Source organism: Rhinatrema bivittatum, chromosome 14 (genome assembly GCF_901001135.1).
Source record: "Rhinatrema bivittatum chromosome 14, aRhiBiv1.1, whole genome shotgun sequence".
Taxonomy (NCBI): domain Eukaryota; kingdom Metazoa; phylum Chordata; class Amphibia; order Gymnophiona; family Rhinatrematidae; genus Rhinatrema; species Rhinatrema bivittatum.
This window is the reverse complement of record NC_042628.1, coordinates 37,823,457-37,844,322: the sequence shown is the minus strand read 5'-3', so window position 1 is coordinate 37,844,322 and position 20,866 is coordinate 37,823,457. Positions and strand designations below refer to the sequence as shown.

Sequence of the window (20,866 nt, the reverse complement as noted above, 5' to 3'; positions counted from 1 at the left end):
ATGTACATAAAGGTGAGAAGGCTCTTCATTCTCGGACTGCAAGAGAACCTTGGCCTACTAATGGATTTAGCCTCATTGGGTTTCTCAGTTTGTGTCTTTTGATCCCAATAGCTTGGGAGTAGTTGGCCAAAAACTCATATTGCTAGTGGACTATATTCACTTTTGCACTAGCTGATTTACAGATTTCAGACTGTCAAAGCTCAAGTGATAGCCATAGCTGCTTTGAATGGTTTATCTCAGAGCTGCTTCAGTTGAAGCTATCCATAAAGCTGCAACTTGGTGGTCTGTGCATATCTTCACATCTCACCATTGTGCAGGCTGTTCATCTAGTAGTCTAGGAGAGATGGCTGTGCCATCAGCTGTCCTCCCACATATGCTGGCTAGAGAATTCTGCTTTTCAGCAGGCTGATTCTGTAAATGCGCACTGTTAAACATAGGTTTGGCCGCGTGTTTTCGAGGGGCGTCTATTACCCCTTACGTTGTAAGGGGATTTAATGCCTCAAATGTGTGGCCAAACACCCTGAAAACTAATAGCACTCAACATGTATTTGCATGTTATGAGATTATTAGTCACCCAGGATTCAGAAAGTAAAATGTGTAGCCAATCTGCACACTTTACGCTCATAAATTAACACCTGCCCAAGGGCAGATGTAAATTTATGAACAGCCCAGGAAAGTGTATGAGAAGCAGAAAATACTGCTTTTCTGTACACTCTCTGACTTAATATCCTAGCAATATTAAGTCAGAGGATCCAAAAATGTAAAATAAATAAATAAAAATGTGCCGGCCAATCTGGTTAGAACAGATGCTCAATTTTACCGGCGTCCATTTTCCTAACTGATGGCTGTCAGTGGGTTTGGAAAACCACTTGTAAAATTGAATGGTTTCCTAAACCCACTGACAGAGCCACCTTCCTGGGCCAAGGAGCACTAGGGGTGCGTAATCGCCCCTAGCACCTCCTTTTAATGTGACCCCTCATTTAAATATAGGATTGTGTGCCCAAGAGATGACTGGGCACGGAGCGCCTCTTCTCCTGTGATCTTTACAGACTCGGCCTGACGGTAAGCCAACTTGTGGTGTTCTGTGCATTCTAGATCAGGTACATAACTATCAAGGCTGAAGTAAAGGGGTGCTTACAGTGCATAGGTTTTTGCCCATTTCTGTGCAGTTTTTGTGCACTCTATGCATCAAGGAATTTTGCATACAGACAGTGTGTAAACCTATGCTCTTTGGGTAGAACTTTTTCATGTAAATCAGAGGCTAATGAAGGCATAAATTATACCTTCCCACCCTCCCACCATGCAAAGGTACATAAGCTAAGTGCATGTTTTTCTTAGCACTGGAAATGTGACACCTAGGGCTAATGTTAGTGGGCCTAAGCTGGAGTTCTGCTCAGGACCAGTCGATTTATGCAAAAAGCATGCTTTGTGCATGAAATGAGATATCACACAGTTTTGTAAGACATAAAACTTTTTTCTACATAAATTTTATGTACTGAAAATGTGCTTTGTGTACAAAGCATGCTTTCTTTACATGAAATAGAAAGGGAAAGGCAAGCTTTCCTTTGTTCCTGCTATACTTTATCTGTATTGCTACTGGAGGCCAGATCTTGCTCTCAGGCTGGGGCAGGCTGTGTAGGCCCAAGGGCTTGGAAACTCCCAAAGTTAAAACATGTACAGATTTGGTTGCATTAGCATACCATTTGCTTACTGCATCAGGAGCTGGGTTTTTTTATATATTTACCATTACCATGCCATTTAAACTGTGTACAAAATTTCAGTGCACAGTTCTACCACAAGCCTTATTACATCTGGTTCTAGAACAGATTTTAAATATACCACCACCTTACACCAGTTGAGGACTTGCCAAAGCCTTAATACAGTGATTAATATAGATTTATTCCTTGCCTTATTTGGGCATCATAGAATCTGTGTGCCCAAATAAGTTCAGAGGGCAATCTTTATGGAATTAGTATCTAGAGTAACATTTATTGAAACTGATGGTAATTCCTGGTATTTAGAAACCTGATGTATAATCTAAAAAGGTTCCTTATTACAGCTGGCCAATAGCCTATAAAAGACAACTCTCCTACCTTCTCTTCCTCCACCTCTCCATGGAGTTGTAGGCCTTAAAAATGGTGGTTGGGTTCAGGATGGGGAATGTTCTATAGCACAGGCCATTTAGAATATTTTCTTTTGTATGTTTTGAGGTTCCCTCACAACTAGCATTTGATTTCAGTAGTGCTCTGAAAAGCCTCTTCTCACCTTGACTCACTCTTTTTGCCTCAGGTTAGGTTATGAATTCACATCCCAAGCTGGAACTGAATGTTGGCAGAATGGCACTATATCAGAACTGGAGAATGGGGCACTGTATTTCTAAAACCCTTAAGGATCACATGTGGATGACAAGCTTCTCTTTTTTTTTTTTTTTTTTTCTTTGTCTCTCCATGCTGTAGGAGCTTCCTTCAGCTGGGTGCTGGCTTGAGTGTCGGCCTGAGTGGTCTGGCTGCTGGCTTTGCCATTGGAATCGTGGGAGATGCAGGAGTGCGAGGAACAGCACAGCAACCCCGACTATTTGTGGGAATGATTCTCATCCTGATTTTTGCTGAAGTTTTGGGTCTTTATGGTCTCATTGTGGCCCTGATCCTTTCCACAAAGTAATGTGAGAGAAGAAAGTCAAACCACAGAGTATATGAAAATACTACATAGAAAAAACAAACAACCAGAAGCACCAGAATAATGGTTTTATTTCCACACTGTGTACAGTTGTCTGTTGGGTAGTTGATCTTGTAAATGCGCAATGTATGTTAGTGAATCGTCTGTCCCGTGTGCATACTTGGATATGTAGCTGGATGGGCTACCACAAGCCCATTTCTAGGCTTGAGGCGGATCCCCTTTCTACCCCAACATACAGGCTTTTTCCAAACCATTTTTGTCAAATACTCTGTATAAATATGGAATAGAATTGTAATCTTCTTTTCACTGGACATTTTTATTTATAAAGATAATTTTGACATTGTTAATACATTGAAATGAAGCATAACTTCTCCTTTACCCTTCTTTCCAAGTTTCCCATGCTACATATATATTAATCTTTAGCTATAGATTACTGTGGGGTTTAATTGTTAAGTACTGAGAATTCCTTGGATGTAACAATTTGGTTCTTAGATTGCTGTAGTGTTCTTTATATTGGAGTGTGAATTCTGTTTTTTTGTGTTTTAATAAGAGAAACAATCTGACACCCATCATATCACCAGGAGTGAGAAATAAAAATTGAGATATATATATATGATGCAGCATTAAGATGATGCACCAAATGGGGTTCCAGTTATACAATATTTCCAAATAAAACTTCCTCCATGCCTGGAGAGGGTTATTTTGTGGTTTGTTTCCATTTTGCTTTTACTAGTGAAAACACAACATACAGTGACTTCTAGTGGTAGTAACTCTATTTAGCTAATGATCACATTTTTCTAACATTCCTTGTGGAACAGTGGTCTAAAGGCAAGGTAAAATAGCACGATTACATGGAGTGGAAATTATGGAATTGGCAGTATTGATTTTTGCATGTAGAAAAATGGTCCATTTTATTTGTTTCTGAAAATATAATTAAACAGTGTCTTAACAGCTTCTGCTCACATATCCTATTGTAGATCAGTTTGATTTTTTTATGTAGTAGTGTCAGTGCCCAATATTTAGCAGCTAGGCGTAGAAGTAATTTATGCACATAAATGCATGTTTACCTGCATAAACATAGTTGGATTATTGCACACCTCCCCAGCCCCCTTGGTCCAGGTGAAGGTACATGTACCTACAGTACCTGAATGTAATCTGCTTTGAAGTGGCTGAAAAGCAGAATATAAATGTTTGCCTGTGTGGGAATGGGGAAGTATGCATTGATCCCATTTTCAAAGCATTGCACGTATTTTGCATCTGCTCTCATGTATATGCAAAGTGATTATGAATGCACCTGTATTGTGTGCACTACCTGACTTTTTCAAGTGGAATCTCCAAGGGGGCTGGTTTATATTCTCAAATATACAAGAATTTTCAAAATACCTGTGGGGCTGCAAACTACCTATGAGGTTTCAAAATTGCTCTCATAGTGAATATTAGCTAGAATTGATTATAATTAACTTGATTCTTACATGGCCCTTGTTCTTGTTACCTTGCAGCTAGAGCATAGAATACAGTTTTCAGGTCATTGCTGAGAAGAACAAACATGCAGAAAATCCCAACCAAATTAAATGGATTGACACTATTCTAGAAGGAATGGCTTGGAACCAGGGGTACTTGAAAGCTGAATTTTTTTCATGGATTGTCACTATTCTAGAAGGAATGGCTTGGAACCAGGGGTACTTGAAAGCTGAATTTTTTTCTTGGTCTTGAAAATGTACATATTCTCCCTCCCAGAACATGGCAACACATGTAAAATGATCTTGCAGATATCTGAATCTAACTTCAGAATGCTCTAAGGCATGTTTGACAGTAGTTGCTTGATCCCTAAAACTGCATAGCCACTGCATGTGCAGTGCAATCGAGGAGCTTCAGATGGGAAGCTGTAACATAGTAGTTAATTATACCATCACATCTTGCAGTAGTCCTTCCCTTGATTGGGAAAGAAACACAATAGCCTGCTGCTTCTGGCCTCGACTGTTACAGACCATGAAATTGGTCAGTCTAATACCTGCTTTTGCCAGGTAGCCAAATTGTTTTACACTGCTAAATTTGGCTATGCCATTGCTAAGACTTGCCACCATTACTTAGATTGAAATTGCAACTTCATCACAGTTGCCAGGTGTGTGAGATACATGCTTATACTGCACAGATACCTTGTGAGAAGCAGAGTCAGTACTTCAGCAGTGATGTGCCTGGCTTGTTGGAGGCCCTATATAAAGTATTTAGATTTTTCATTGTAACTGTTCTAGTAATACTACACTTCTTGCTTACTGCTTCCTTCACACAATTTAGCACCTAACAGATTCAAATGAAATTTGATTATCACTGGCTGATTCTGCCAGCCAGAGGGGGCAGAGTTTTGTGGGCCCCCACTAGGTTGACTAGTTGACTCCCAAAGCTGCAGTATAAGCTACGAAAATTGTAGTTTATTGGGGAAGCTAACAGTAGAACTAGCTTTTTAATGTAGAAAAAATTATATATTGTCTGTCATTTCAAAACTTTATTGTGATTTGTTTGCCTAACATCTTGTTCCTGGTGTGGCTTTTTTTTTGGTCAGGTGAAATTTTCCTAAGATTAAACAGTGTTTCTTTTGGAGCAGCTTATAAAGTGAAAGTGTTGTAGGCTGTTGCTGGTAGGGAAAATGTTGTGGAATTCTAAATGTAAAACCTGGACTATTCAAAAGAGGAAGCTGGCTTCTGTTGGTTTTTGTGAAGTTATCCTACATTCTGCTTCTAAGCATGGAATGTGGTCTCTGAAAAGATTTTAAAATGGTAGCTGCAAGCCTAATCAAGATGATTTAGTGGTCCAGGGAGAGCTGGAATCATTGTAGATTTTTAGTCTAATACAAAAAAAATGTATGTACATTTTTTGAAATCGCACATCTTGAAGGATCTACTACCGTATATTGGTCTACTTAAATGATTTAAGGGCACTTAATTCCTGTTCTTATCAGACAGGTTTCAGTACAGCTCGTCTTCATGACAAAAAGCAGAAATCCTATAGGATGGCACTGTGGCTCATGATCTCCTGGCAGAGGAGGAAACAGCACTGCTGGAGGAGGGAGTAGCAGCCTGCTGGAGAAGACAGCAAGGGTTTAACTGGGGCTGCCAAGGAGAACAGCATAGTGAAGTAGAGAAAAATGAGGCAGGAGGTTAGAATGGGTAGGGACGTATCACCTCTTTCTTAAAACAATCCTGAGAACCAATTATTTAGACCAATATGGAGTATGTGGTCTTGACAGGTTCTAGAATACTGCCTTTGGCTAGGAGCCTTCAGTAGAAGGCATCACAACCAGCATGATTCAGTCACTTTGATTTGGTTTATAGTATTTCTGCCATTTAGAATTAAGGTGACTTACTTGCAAGAGAGCAGTAGTGTGAAGGCTGATGCTACTCTGCACAAAACTAGCAACTGGTCCCCTTAACTTTTCCCAGCTAATGAAATTGCAAATGAAAGATGTGTGAAATATCTTGAATCCAAGGCATCGAACTTGCAAAGGAGAGTTAAGGGAAATCAAGTTTAAGTGGATGAACTGGTCTGCTTTAGGTTTCAGTAAAGCCTTTAACTATAGATTGATAAGCAGGCATGGTGGTCTGGTGAGCATCAACCTGGTTAAATGATAGGAAACAGGAGTTAAAAGTTCACAGCATGGAAACAAGGGTGAGGTCAGTTCCTTTCAGTGTTTTCTCACCTACATCGAATGTCATGGAGGCAAAATGGTATTGGTGCATCTGAATTAAAGAGATGGCATCTGTCAGTGAGTGTAAACAAAGGTAAAGCTAAAGATCAAGTAGGCTCTATGGTTGGTAAAGGAGGGATACAAATGTTAATACTGCATCGTGGCTGTAAACCCTTATACTGCTACAGAGAGCAACACTGTCTTATGCCAGAGCTATTGTATGAAAAACATTATACCAACTACTGTCAGAACTGGCTGCACCACAGCAGATAAAGTATAGGCAGAGTTCCTGTCCAAGCTGTCACCACCTTTATGGAACTTGATATTCTGTCTCGTGTTGCAGTTTGTTTTGTAAGTAGGCAGAATCATCACTGTATTAGACAATCTCCAAAGCAGCAGTGGCCTTTCAATCACTTGTGTGAATGCTTAGTGTTAATGAACTTTATAAGAAGCTAGGTCAGTTTGGTACATGCTCTTATTGATCCATTAGCCAGTAGGTTATGATTGGCTGAATGCAGCTTGATGCTGGTCTTCATAGTTACATCCTTTTCACTAAACATATTTTCATTGTAAGCTGAGGCATAAGATGTTTAAGAGCTCTCCTGCACTACACAGTCAGACGTCTTCTGCTACACTAAGTTACTATTTTCCTGCCCCCATGTCTAACTGCATTAGCATTGTTCCTTCTCACCTTGAACTTTTTATGAAAAACAGCTGTGAGCAATGGCTGTTTTAAGAGTGAGTTCTTAAACCATAAAATGGGATGATTTTAAAGCAGGAGCTAAAATTCTCTTGATTTGGCAAAGGACAGAACAGGGGTACTAGCTCTTTATGTCAAAAACAAAATCCATACAACTGAAATGTAAGGGATGTGGGGTAAGGAAAAAGCATGATTGGCTATAAAAAAAATTTGCTTTCATCTATATTGGTATAATCTGAGGTCTATTTGATGCAAACAGAAGCACTGGCCAGCGATCTGGTTGAAGACATTCACAAGGTGGGAAAGAAGGGATAAAAGTGTTACTTAGATTTTAGTCTTCCAGATATAGATGGGAGTGTCTCTTCTGTGGAATCTCCATGAAGTAGTGTGTGGATGGCCTGCAAGGGTCTCTGATTGAACCTAGGAGGGAGGGTGTGATACTCTATCTGGTGCTCATAAATAGGGAAAATGTCTGGGTAGGTTCCCTCCTGATCATCTGTGATCACATGGTACAGTTTTCAATAAAAAAAAAAAAGATGTATGAAGACCAGAGTTGTGAATTTCAAAACTACAGCCTTTGTCAAAATTGAGATGTTCTGGAGGAAGAACTAAACCACTGGGAGCTAATAGGTAAGGTGGAACAGTGCCTCAAATTAAAAGATGCTATTACAAAGGCAACATCCATATGTTAGAAAAGTAAACAAGGTACGAAGGTAAAGAAACATCTGCTTCTCAAAGGCAATGGCTGAAGAAATTCAGACAGAACAGCCTTCAAAACCCAAAGGAGATTAAGAAAGATCAGGAAAGTAAGAAGTCAAGTGGAGGAAAAGATTGCTGAAGAGTTATATACAGTACCTGAAGTTTTATCAGTTCATATCAGAGAAAGAAGGGAGGCCTAAACTGCTATAGTGAAATTGAATAGGGGGCAGGAACCAATGTGTGGAGAGAGACTAAGAAGGCAGAACTAAACAAATACTTTAGTGTGATGTTCACCAAAGCCCTTAGTGCAAGGACTGTTGCTGGTTCACAAGACTAGATGGGAATGTGGTGGATGAAACTGTTTTACAGATGAGAATGTATGGGAAGAGGTAGGAAAACAATGTGAACAAGGCTATGGAACCAGATGGAGGTACATGCCAGGATCCTTAAGGGAGTGCAGAGATGTAGTGGCAGCTCGCTGAAATCCATATTTAATAGATCCCTGGATTCAGGAGTTGTGCTGTGTAACTGGAGAAGAGCAGTTGTAGTAGAGAAGGAGGATGGAAACTACAGCCTTGTTGGCCTCACCTCATTGGTGAGCAAATTAATGGAGTTTCTGCTGAAGGAAAGGATAGCTAAGGCCCTGTTGAACATTGATGGTTTGTTTTTTTTTTTTAAATTGGATCAAGGATAAGTGCTTGATGTGATATACTTGGATTTCGGCAACGCTTTTGATTTGGTCCTGCATAGGGTGCTTATGAATAAAATGAGAAGCTTGAGAGAGGGTGCTAAGGTTGTAGTGTAGATTACAAACTGGCTGACTGCTAGGATAAGTGGAATCCTAGCAGTGTGGAAGCCTCAGTCAGCTGCCAAAGGGGGCAGGTCACTACTGTGGTAGCTGCACATGATGGTTCCCTTTCCCCCTGATGAGATGTTTGGCACCTTCTGGACCTGAAACCCACACACCTCACCTGTTATGACTGCCCTGCATTTATCTACCACCTTCCTTAGAAAAAAACTCAACCCAATGTGACTAAACAGCAAAAGTAGTATAATAAATACACCATAATAAAATATTCAGCATCAAGTTACAAAGGTGCAATTGATGGTGTTGGAGGTGGCACTGCCAAAAATCCAGCTGCTCCCAACTATGGAAATCTTGCTGTAGTCTGCCTCTTCAGGCATTTTTCTATGGCCACTTACTTGTAGTCTACATTTGTACTCAAGGCAATGGAGGCTGAAGTGACTTGTCCAAGTTCTTGATGAACAGCAGTGGGATTTGAACTCAGACGTCCCTGGTTTGTAGTGCCCTGCTCTAACCATTAGGCGGCTACTCCCCTTCTCTCCAAATGACATTCTTACCTCCGAAAATGTGCTTGTCCCCAAAACCATGGCTTATTGCCATCCCTTATGTTCCCTTTTCCTATTAATAGGAAACTGCATGGCCAGCCTCTCTTACCAGTCCAAAGCATGAGGTAAGTGAAAGATATATTTTTTAAAGTTATAATACTATGAAGGTTTTTTGAAAGGTGGAATATAAATCAAAGAGAAGATGGATTTAAATTTGATGATTGGTGCCACTGTTCACAAGTTTCATACTTGTGCTTATTTAATCTTTTCCATGTAAAATTCTAAAAAAAAAAATAAATAAATAAAAATATTGCATGTTTGCCCTACTGTTTCCCAGTCTCTAAATCTGTGCCTAAGTCTGTTTTGTATCAGGTTGTTGGAAAAGCTGACAGTCGCTCAGAAATACACAATTTGAAATAGTGTAGAGTATCTGAAGGATACCACCAAAACAGAAGTTAGGACATTCTGAGAGAGGTTGCAATGAATGCTATAATAGCACAGGCGCCTTTAAGTAAAGAGCAGAAAAATTCCAAATAACCTGCTTAGCAGATGTCAGTGGTAAATACAAACAAAATATAGACTTTGAAATGTCTATATACAAATGCTAGAAGTCTTAAAAAATAAAAAATGGGAGAATACATAGCACTGAATAAAGAAGTGGATAATATTGGCATCTCAAGAGAGCTGCTGGAAGGAGGTTTAGCAGTGGCACACAATGACACCAGCGTGCAAATTCCTATTGCAATGATAGGATAGATTAAATTGGTAGAGGGTTGGTGTTATGTGTTAAAGAGAACAAAGTCAAACAGGATAAAAGTTTGCAGGAAACAGGCCGATACAGTAAAAATCGCAGTTGCCCGCTCTCCTGTGTGTGCGATTCTACCCATTACTGCATCTAGCTCAATTTACAAGTCACATTATTCAAATTAGGGCCTGCGGTAAAAAGAGGTGCTAGGGACACTAGTGCGTGCCTAGCGCCTCTTTTTGGACAGGAGTGGCTGCTGTCAGCGAGTTTGTCAGCTGATGCTCAATTTTGCCGGCGGCTGTTCTCAAACCTGCTGACAGCCACAGGTTCGGAAACCGGACGCCGGCAAAATTGAGCGTCCGGTTTTCAACCGGCGAGCTGCAGGCAGATTTTAAACTTTTTTTTTTTTAAATTATTTTTAACTTTTGGGACCTCTGACTTAATATCTCCTGGTGCTGAGAAATTAACGCCTACCTTTTGGGTAGGTGCTAATTTCCGAAAGTAAAATGTGCGGCTTGGCTGCACATTTTACTTTCTTTATCGCGTGGGAATTACTAATAGCGCCCGCAACATGCAAATGAATGTTGATGGGCCTATTAGTTTCGGGGGGTTGGAAGCACATTTTTGCGATTATCCCTTATTCAGTAAGGGGTAATAAGCTAGCGTATCCAAACATGGGTTAACAGTGCACGCTGGAGTGTACTGTACTATATCGGTTTGTAAGTGCACTGCAGAATGGATAGAAATTCCATATAAGAAGGATATACTACTGGCCAGAATGAGCAGACAAATGAAATGCTAACAAATTAGATAAGGTAACAAAATTAGCATCTCAGTAATAATAGATAATTTCAACTAGTCTAGTACGGAGTGAATAAATGTCACAGCAGGAAATGAATTTTCTAGATGAAATATGACTGCTTTAAGGAGCAGCTGGTTCAAGAACAGACAAGGAGGGGAGCTATTTTAGACATAATCCTTAGTAAAACATGATTTCATAAACTATTAGGGCCAGTGGGCACTAGTGATCATAACATAATCAGATTTGATAACTGGAGGAAAGATACTAAGGAAATCTGCAATAGCATTTCACTTTCAAAAGGGAGATAATGAGAAAAATGGTTAAGGAAAAACAAAGGAGCACCTGCAAAGGTCAAGAGTATGTATCAGGGATGGATGTTGTTTAAAAATACCATCTTGAAAGCCCAGTCCAGCTGTATTCGATGCATTAAAAAGGTGGAAGGAAGGCCAAATGACTGCAGGCTTGGTTAAATAGTGAAGGGTGAGGCTGTTCTTGCTAAAAGAGCATCTTTCAAAAAATGGAAAAGGGATCCAAATGAAAATAGGAACCAGCAGAAGCACTTGCAAGTTAGCTGCAAAGCAGTGATGAGGAAGTGCAAGGCAGAATTTGAAAAAGCTTGCTGTGGAAGCAAAAACTCAAAATCTGGTGTAGGTACAGTCAAAGCAAAAAGCGTGCAAGGTAATTAGTTGGACTAGTAGATGATTGAGGGGTAAAAGGGAGGATAAGGCCATACTAGAGTGATTAAATGAATGTAAAAACAGATAATCATGCCAAAAGTGATTCAGAGAAACACATTTTGGTGTTCATGAAAGATTTATTAGAGCAACTTGACAAACTAAAGAGTAGCAAATCACCTAAACCAAATGGTGTACAAGCTAGGGTGCTGAAAGAAATGAAAAATGAAATTGTAGACATACTGTTAGCTGATTTAAATGATAATTTACAGACTACGTTGGTAGACAGGACAGAAATGATTCTGTTAGCTCCATATTAACCACATCAAGCATGATTCCCTTGGTTACAAAGACTACGTGAAGTTTACACATCATCTTCCAATACTTCCTTATCTTGTCTTTTGCTTAAATTGTAAAAAATATGAACACATCAAGTGAATGTAATTGGTTCTTATAATATTTGGCAGGATGTAAACCATTGTGATCTTCACTTGGAATGATGCTCTATAAAATGGCAAAATAAATAAATAGCAGGTGGCCAATGTAATGCCAGTTTTTAAGATGAGTACTGGGGTAATGTGGGAAATCACAGACCAATGAGCTTGATGTCTGAGCCTGGAACAATGCTTGAAACTATTCTAAGGAGAAAAATTACTGAAAACATTGATATGGTTTAATGGGACAAAGTCAAGATGGATTTAGGCAAGGGAAGTCTTGCCTCACCAATTTGCTACACTTTTTTGAAGGTGTGGATAAAGGTAAGCTAGGTGTAATATCTGAATTTTCTTAAAGTAGGTGACAAAGTACCTCATGAAAGACTTAAAGAAATTAGGCATGGGATAGGAGACAATGTTCTGTTGTGCATTGAGAACTGGTGAAAAGATAACCAGAGTATTATTATTTATTATTATTATTTATTTAAAATTTTTATTTACTGACATTCATCAAGGATATCACATCGGTTCACAGTGTAACGCAAACAGATGCCTGGGGTGGCGCTTTACATCGAACAAATATAACATGTTAACAAGAGAGTAAGTGAAGGGGGGGAGATATAATGGGAGTATAGCATTAAATATTATAAACAAGATTTGCAAGTATATACAATATGTACATTAATTGGAGATTATATGAAATATAAATTTAGGCAGACTATGAAGTGAGAGGGGAGGGGTAAAGGGTCAATTTTCTCACTGGAGAAGGGTAAATAGTGGAGTATCCCAGGGCTCTGTATTAGGACCATTGCTTTTTAACATCTATAAATGACCTAGTGATGGAAGCAATGCATGAGGTGATCAAATTTGCTGATGATACAAAACTATTGAAAGTTGTTAAATCACAAGAGGATTGTGGGAAAGAGCAAAAGGCCCTTGCAAGAGTGGGAGACTGGGCATACAAATGGCAGATGATATTTAATGTGGACTGGGCCACATCCCCTCCTCAGGCAGCTCAAGGCAATGTGCTGCCTGAGGAGGGGACCACAGGGGCCTCCCCCACTTTAAATAAAATACCCTCCCACGACTCATGAAAACCGCTGGGGATCCCCGGGAGTGATCTTTTGTGCCCGGGCCGTCGGCTGCCACATGGGAGGGGCTAAAGGCCATCATTGCTATTTTGGTTAGTGGCAACCGATGGCCTGGGCGTGAAAGATCACTCCCGGGGGTCCCGCTGCACCACCAGAGGTTGTCGGGGGGGGGGGTGTCAGGAGGGTGGCATGAATGGGATGGGGCTGGGCAGAATTTTGAAGGGGCACTTTTTACCCCTTCCAAATTCTGCCATCTGAAGTGGCTGCCTCGCCCTGCCTCATTATGGAACTGCCCCTGCTAGTGCCCCCTGATGTTCGGTGCCCTAGGCCCAGGCCTAATGGTTCTGCCGGCCCTGCTTGTGAACAAGTGCAAAGTGATGCAGGGAGAGAAGAGCGACCTAAATTATAGCTACACTGCAAGGTGCCGCATTGGGAGTCACCACCTAGGAAAAGGATCTAGATATCGGATATGTTGAAATCCATCTGCTCACTGTGAGGCAGTGGCCTAGAAAGCTAGGAATTAGGAAAAGAACATGGAATAAAAGAGATCATAATATGTCTATCACTCCATGGTGCGACCACACCTTTAAATATCGTGTGCAGTGATCAGAACTGCAGCTGAAAAACATAAATCATAATTAGAAAAGAGATAGAGAAGGGTGACCAGACTGAGAAAGGAGAGTGAATGAGTTCTGTAGGAGGAAAGGCTAAAGAGGTTAAGGCTCTTCAGCTTGGAGAAGAGTGAATCTGCTGAGGGGAAATATGATAGAGATCTATAAAATGATGAGTGGACTGGACTGGAATGACTAAACATGAATCAATTGTTTACTCTTTCAAAAAGTATAAAGTGTAGGTGATGATCAAGAAGGGTATGAATTGATACATTTAAGACAAATAGGAGAAAATATTTGTACTCCATGCATAATTAAACTCTAGAATTTGTTGCTGGAGAATGTGAGTGCAGTTAGTGTAGCTGGCAGAAAAGTCCCTAAAGCATTATTAAGGTGGACATGGGGACATACACAGCTTATGTGTGGGAGAAGCAACATAGAATCTGACCTTTTGGGATCCTGCCAGGTACTTGTGACCTGGATTGGCCACTGTTGGAAACAGGATCCTGGGCTTGAGGGACATTTTGTTCTGACCCAGTATGCCAAATCTTATATTTCATTTAAAATTCTACCCATTGCTGCATGTAGCTCAATTTACAAGTCACATTTCTTGTCTTGATACCATAAAAGAAATAATATAACATCTTTTAATCGGACTCATTTCATAACTAGCTTTTGGGTGCTGACCCTTCCTCATGTCCAAACAGAGTGAGCAGATGCTGGATCTTATGGAATATTGCCTGTAGGCCCAGTTCTGTATCAGCTTGCATGTCAGTGCCACCACGCAACCCAACATCTTTTAAAAATAAATGTGCCTCCCCTTCAAAGTATGGAAGGCCATAACTCTGTATGGTAAGAGAAATCTCCATCCCAGTGTACACACTCACACAGCTGTCTGAGCATACTATGACCCTGGACAAAGCTATATAGATGTCCCCTTTATAGGAAATATTCATGATGCGTGAATGGAGCTCTAAGTTCTCCCTTTCCAGGGCACACACAATGGTGTTATGTAAGTGCCTCATCAACGTTCATGGTGCATATTAAGTAGAAAACGATAAAGCTACCTGTCTACTCTTTAAACCATCTAGCTAGAGAGTGCTGTGGCCTGTTCCTTTCAAAGAGAGAAGCTATGCCCCTTCTGAGTTCTGACCAATCAATACCATAAACAAGATGAATGCTGTCTTCAAACCCAGTAAAATGGAACTTACAGTCAGCTCCCTTGGTTGTCTTTAAACAGAACATTACTCATTCATGTTTAATTAATGTTTAGTGTGTTAAAAAAAAAAAAAAAGCCTCCGGCACAAATCCACAGTGAACTTGTTACCAATACACGCAGACAAGCTCACTGGAGAAGAGACCTCATTTAAATTCAAGCTCTAAATTCAGCTTCATGAATCATGCAAAATGGTAGAAGTTCAATGATTAAAGAGCCTAGAAAAAAAACAGGGTAGATCTAGCAGCTGAGCATGGAGTTCTAGGAGATGTACTAGTCCTAGAGAAAGCTCAGTTCTTTGAAAGTTGTCACATCTTTTATTGGATCAACACAAGAAATAGCCAGAGATAATGTGCTACACAAGCATTCAAGACCACACTATGCCTCTTCTTCAAATAACAGAAATTTCAACATGCAGATAAATTCCTCCATGGCTTCTGTTTTGTTTTTTTTTTGGGGGGGGGGGGGGGGTGGTAGTAGTAAGTGTCTTGTCTTTTACATAAGCAATTATAGCCCCACTATGGTGACTATGACATTCGGGGCAGGATCCTATGGTGGCTTGCTATTGCTTTTTTTTGGTCTGCAGGGCCTGGTATTTCCCATCCAAGCACTAACCAGGCCTGATCCTATTTAGCTGCCAAGATCTGAGAGGTATGGGCTCTCTCAAGGCAGTGTTGGTGGGAGGAAGAGGGCATCTCTTAAAATCCAATATAAGTTTTTTGTTTTTTGGGGTTTTTTTAAGTTCATATATTTGCTCTTGCTAATCTCTTGGGCCTTATTTCTATCCAGGATCTTTCCTCCCTTTGCATTCATCTAACTCCTGATTATTAATTAGTCAGTTTTTTTATATGTAATTTATTTTATAATATATATGTTGATTTTACTCTGTTCCTCACTCCAAGGAGGGCAATTGAGTATATAAAAGCTAACAAAATAAAATAAATCTATAAAATACTCTCTTCTCCTGCAGTCGCTCTTTCTCAACATATAATAATGTTCCATTACTAATAGCCAATCATTCCCCTTCCACCATTCAAATCTCACCTCTTCTCTTTTGCTGGTTGATATTAGTACTGTAGTGATATCAAATCTAAATGTTTTCAGAAGGCATGTGATATTTGATCATATTTTCTACCCATGTGCAGGAATTAAACATTCCCTGCTTTATAAATGCTTTAGCTTCATCTTCGTGTTTTTGGGTACAGGAACTATAATGAGTAGAGGATTGAGCACATCAGAAATGCAGAGTAAACAGCACACACATAAAGATAAGTATCAAACCCCCTTCCGTTTGGCTTTATAATGGATCTCTTTTCATATTATAGTATTTGAATGTTACGGCCACAGTACCTTAGCAGCTGTGGTAGCCCAGGACTCTCACACAGTGCTTTATCCATGCTTGGTAGGTTTTACTATTCCTCTCTCTGTATAAACAATTGAATCTATTGGAATTTTTTCTGTGCTAGCCTTCTGTTCAATACCTACAAATTGTTTTCATTTGCAGATATGCATGCCTGCTGGTCCCCCTGCCACAGCCTTGGTGCAAACACGGCCGGTCGGGGCTTCCTGAATAGCCAGTGTATACTGTAATTCAAGTGCTTTTCCTGTTGGTCCTAACACAAATAAAGCTGTGGATATATGTATTGACCAGTTATACATTCTTGTGCCACCCTTCTCTTTGGTTTGACTAGTAGAGTGTTAACAGATATATGAATGGAAATCCTCATACAGTTAGTGGATAAAGACTGACATATAAAGAGCAAGTTTAATCTTCCATAACATCATGGTATAATTTACTATGGAGAGGGGCTATGTAAAAAAGCAAAGAAAACAAACAAACAGATCCTCATGAATCCTCTGCAAAAAGCCAGAAATCAATATAACTACCATAAAATAGCATTAATCATCAGAACAGAGGCAGAGTGGAGCTAGGACAATTCACATTACAACTAACATGAAAGTAAAATATTCAAATACTGGTGTCACCTCAGCAAAAAATATCCCTCTACTGCTATTCTGTGAAGTAACAAACTCCTGTAACGAAAGAGACATCTAGAACCTTGCCATATCATACAGTCACAGCACTGACTCTCAGGATTCAAATAACAGCAACCTTATGAAAAAACAGCAATGCAAATACTACATCAGGCCTTAGAACATTAATACATCACCTACTGGAATAACAGAATAAGCTGGACTACTACAGAGAAACTACAGGTGAGCAGAATTCAGTCACACACACACACAGGCAAAACAGAGACTACAAATTAGAAACAGAAACATGCAGACAAAACCAAAATAGCCTGAGAAACTAGACTCTGAACAGTGAAATAAGGAAGAAAGAGCAAAATATAAAAATATAAGAAATGCACATCCCCAAAGATATTCAAATTGCTAAAATCTCAAAATGTGTGTATATATATAAAATAATCAAAAAAGACAGATCACTTATTCATTAGCAAATCCTCACCTTAATTAACTATATAATCATATATGAGGATACATCAAACACGTCACATTCAATTTTTAACCTTTTTATTTCTTTGTATTTTTCCACACATTTTTATCAAAAAATATCCGTATAGCAGATTTTATTAAGAATATGGGAACATTAGTGTGAGGGATGAGGTTTGACCAGTAGTGGAAAAGTATTATCTTATACACACACAGACGCACACCCAGGCTCCCATTCTCACCCAGAGACAGATGCACACTCACTCCCATTCTCACTCTCATACACCCATGCCTAGGCTCACACACACACACACACACACATATATACATATGGGGCCTTTTCATTAGGCACAGCCAAACTCCTATTTCTGCTGCTGTGGGATTCCATCCCTGCGATGCATTTTTGCTTTGATCCTCCTCTTCCCCGTCACAGGGATGGGATCCTGCAATGGCATTGCAGCTCCAGGCTCCATCCCTCTATTGGGTCAGACAGCCCTGGTTGGGTGGGCCATGGTCCACGCAGGCTCACCCATGGCTACACCACTGAGTCCCATTGTCCCTCTCCTGCCCCGTGGCTGTGCTTTCTAAACTCAGATATTTTGCAAAGTATGTGTGTTAGCGCTGCTAACAGCAGCTCTCCTGTGGCCACTGCTGCAGCAACGCTGGCTCTTTCAGATGCCACGTCAAGAATCTTATATAGAGAGTTCAGAAAAAGATTGCATGGTTTCAAGTAATTGTTACTAATTAAGTAATTATACATATAAAAATCTTCAGGTGCTGTCTGTCTGTCAGAGCCAGTGGTGGAGGTCACTAAACATGCAGGCTACCATCCACATGGCTGAGCAGACTAGAAAGAGGCTCAGATATTAGCCCACCACCAGTGCTACTGGAAGATGATTTGGGGGGGGGAGTGGCTTACAAGGGTTTGAATGGCCAGAAGACAAGAGCTGGCAGATGGAGGAAACAACTATGATGGTTTTAGTTGCCTGCACAGGCCAGAGAAGGGACACAGCAGCAGCTGTAGGAGGGAAAAGGGGATGGAGTGAGAGTGTGCTGGGGTTGGGGCTGAAGAAGGGGGGAGGATAGAGTGGTGGAGTTAGGCTGGTGTTATCCTGGGGAGAGTGCTGAAATGTACACCCTGGGTTTGTTGGTAGGGGGCTTGTCTTCCTCTCTTCAAAACACTTCTAGATCATTTAATAGGATAGCTTGCTGGTATAAGATGAGGAGCAATCCTACACAGGGACCACATTTAGCTGGACTTGAGGGTAGCATTGGACAATACATTTTGGACTTGGTATTTTTCTTCCCTTTGCAAGTTGACTGCTGATGTGTATGCTAAGGAGTTACGATGTAAAACAGGACCAGGGCTTTTCTTGCTAGAGTTAGAGGGATAGGAGCTTTGTGCTTTTGATACAGATACTGGGGTAGATTTTCAAAGGGTTGCGAGCGAAAGATACATGCGCAACCCCCGAAAACATAGCCCTGCTTCCCCCTGCGCATGCCAAGCCCCGGGAAGCACGTATGTCCCGGGTCTTGCAAAAAGGGGCGGGGCCTGAGCCTCCAGGCACAGCGGCCATTTGCCTGGAGGCTCAGGCAAATGGCCGCTGTGCCCGGGATCACGGGCCGGCCATCGGCCGGCGTGCGTAACTTTTTCAACAAAGGTAAAGGGGGGATTCTAGGTAGGGGAAGGGAGGGGAAGGTGCGGGGGGGGGGGGGCGGAAGGAAAGTTCCCTCCAAGGCCGCTCCGAAATGGGAACGAGGCAGGCTGCTCGGCTCGGCACGCGCAAGTTGCACAATTGTGCACCCCCTTGCGCGCGCGCTGACCCTGGATTTTATAACGTGCGCACGGCTGCGCGCACGTTATAAAATCGGGCATAGATTTGTTCGCGTGAACAAATCTGCGCCCGCGCGGTTTTAAAATCTGCCCCACTGTTTGTGTTTCACATGTCAGCAAGCAGCTGTTTGCTTTTATGCAGTTATTTGTACGGTGTCATAAACTGAGCTAGTTCTGGTTGGAGTTCAAGCTGGACTGAAAAAAAGATTTTGGGAAGCAAATTGAGTTTACAGCCCGGTTGCTAATATGGGGAGCAGGTATGGTAGCTACTCTGTTCAATGCATGGGAAAAGCGCTTTATTTACCTGGGGCGGGTAGTGGCGGAAAAACCGATTCTAATGCTTTGGGTGGAAGCTTTTTCTCCTTCTGTTTCTTTGTGGGAGCAGTTGATGGTGCAATATTTTTATGACTTTCTGGATTTAACGTGTGAGAAATCTCTCATAAAGCGGGGTACTTTGCAGCTGTGGCAACATTTTTGGTGCTGCTCTAGTTATGGAGATTCAGTCTTCTATGTCTACCTTTCTGGCCCTATAGAACTGATTTTGGAGAAATGTGGGATGAGTGTTGGTGTGGAAGGGGGTGAGGGGCTGAACCCTGGCTGGTAAGAATGGTTTCTTGACTGTTCTGATTCTAGGTTGGGGTTCTAATGTGGAAAAACAGCTGGGAGGTGGTTGTTGATTATGAGACACGGGTTTTATTAGATTATATCTATTTTTGCTTTGTAATTTGATTGTCTGTCTTCTTCCAATGTGATGCTGTAATTGGTAAGTCTCTTGAATAAAGAAAAAAACGGGGAAAAGTTTAAAAAGTTTTCCACGTTCAATAAAATATTTCAAAACAGCAGACACAAATAACACCAATAATTGAAACTAATAAGGATTTAAAAATCTCCCCCGCTTCATACCTGGGAACTTTTCATTTCCAGTAACTGTGAGATTTCTGTGGCTTGGGACGGTGCACACATGCTTTCTCCTCTCTCTCTCTCTCCCCCCCTCATATACACACACTCTCTTCATGTTCATTCTCTCACACACGTTCATTCACACCCACAATCCTGCTCTCTCATGCATTCTCTCACTTTCACACCCACACTCTTCCTCTCTCATGCATACCAGCCTCCCCCACTCTTTTTTGGCCACTAGCGTCAGGATGAAGTCCACCAGCAGTCCTGCTGGGCCGCCTCCTCTTGTCTTTGGTCACCAGTGGGATGGGCTCTGCCGGTGGCCCCGCTTACTCTCTGTTCGTCAGCTTCCTGTGGAATGGACTCCATCAGCAGCTCCATTGGGCCTCTCTCTCTAGGCTTTAGCAAATGGCAGGATGGGCTCCACCAGGTGTCTCCCTGTTTCGGATGCTGGTGGGATGGTCTCCACCAGCGCCCAGGGGCTCATACTGGGAGTTTTGACATTTTAGGAAATGCCTAGTTTTCCTAATGGAAGCATTGGCTATAGGAAAAGGAAGGGTGGGAGGGAAGCCTACAGCACATGCACCAAAGTAAGGAAGAGCTCATCTACTCACAAAATCAGCCCTTCCCTTCCTGTCATTCAAGGACAGGAGGGGAAGGGGTGAATCTGGAGCATAAAGAGAAAAGAAGGATACTTTTTGTAGAGATTAGGAGGGACTGAGTGAGGGACCATGAGGGGGATGAAGAGGAAGGCTGTGAGTTGAGAGGGGATCAGCTGGAGGTATATGTCTGTGTGAGAGAGACTGGGAAACGGGGAGAAGGGAAATGTGTTTGTGTACAGTAGCGTGAGGGGACTGGTGCCAGACTGGGAGATAGGAGATGGGGACTAGCTGTCTGAATATATGCCAGATTGAGTAGGAGGTTAAACAGGGGATACAAAGAGGAGCAGGACCAGAACACAGTAAGGACACCTGCCTCCTTACCCCTCCCCTTCCCCT

At 41.3% G+C, this 20,866-nt stretch overlaps 1 protein-coding gene across 1 annotated transcript in view; it reads left to right on the top strand.

Moving 5' to 3' along the window:
* The window catches only part of ATP6V0C (ATPase H+ transporting V0 subunit c), a 57,686-nt gene extending 54,044 nt beyond the window's left edge, over positions 1 to 3,642 (top strand). Inside the window, 1 exon segment of the mRNA XM_029577725.1 lies at positions 2,457 to 3,642. Coding sequence (XP_029433585.1) covers positions 2,457 to 2,661 — 205 coding nt within the window. The 3' untranslated portion in view covers positions 2,662 to 3,642.
* The last annotated feature ends 17,224 nt before the right edge of the window (positions 3,643 to 20,866 follow it).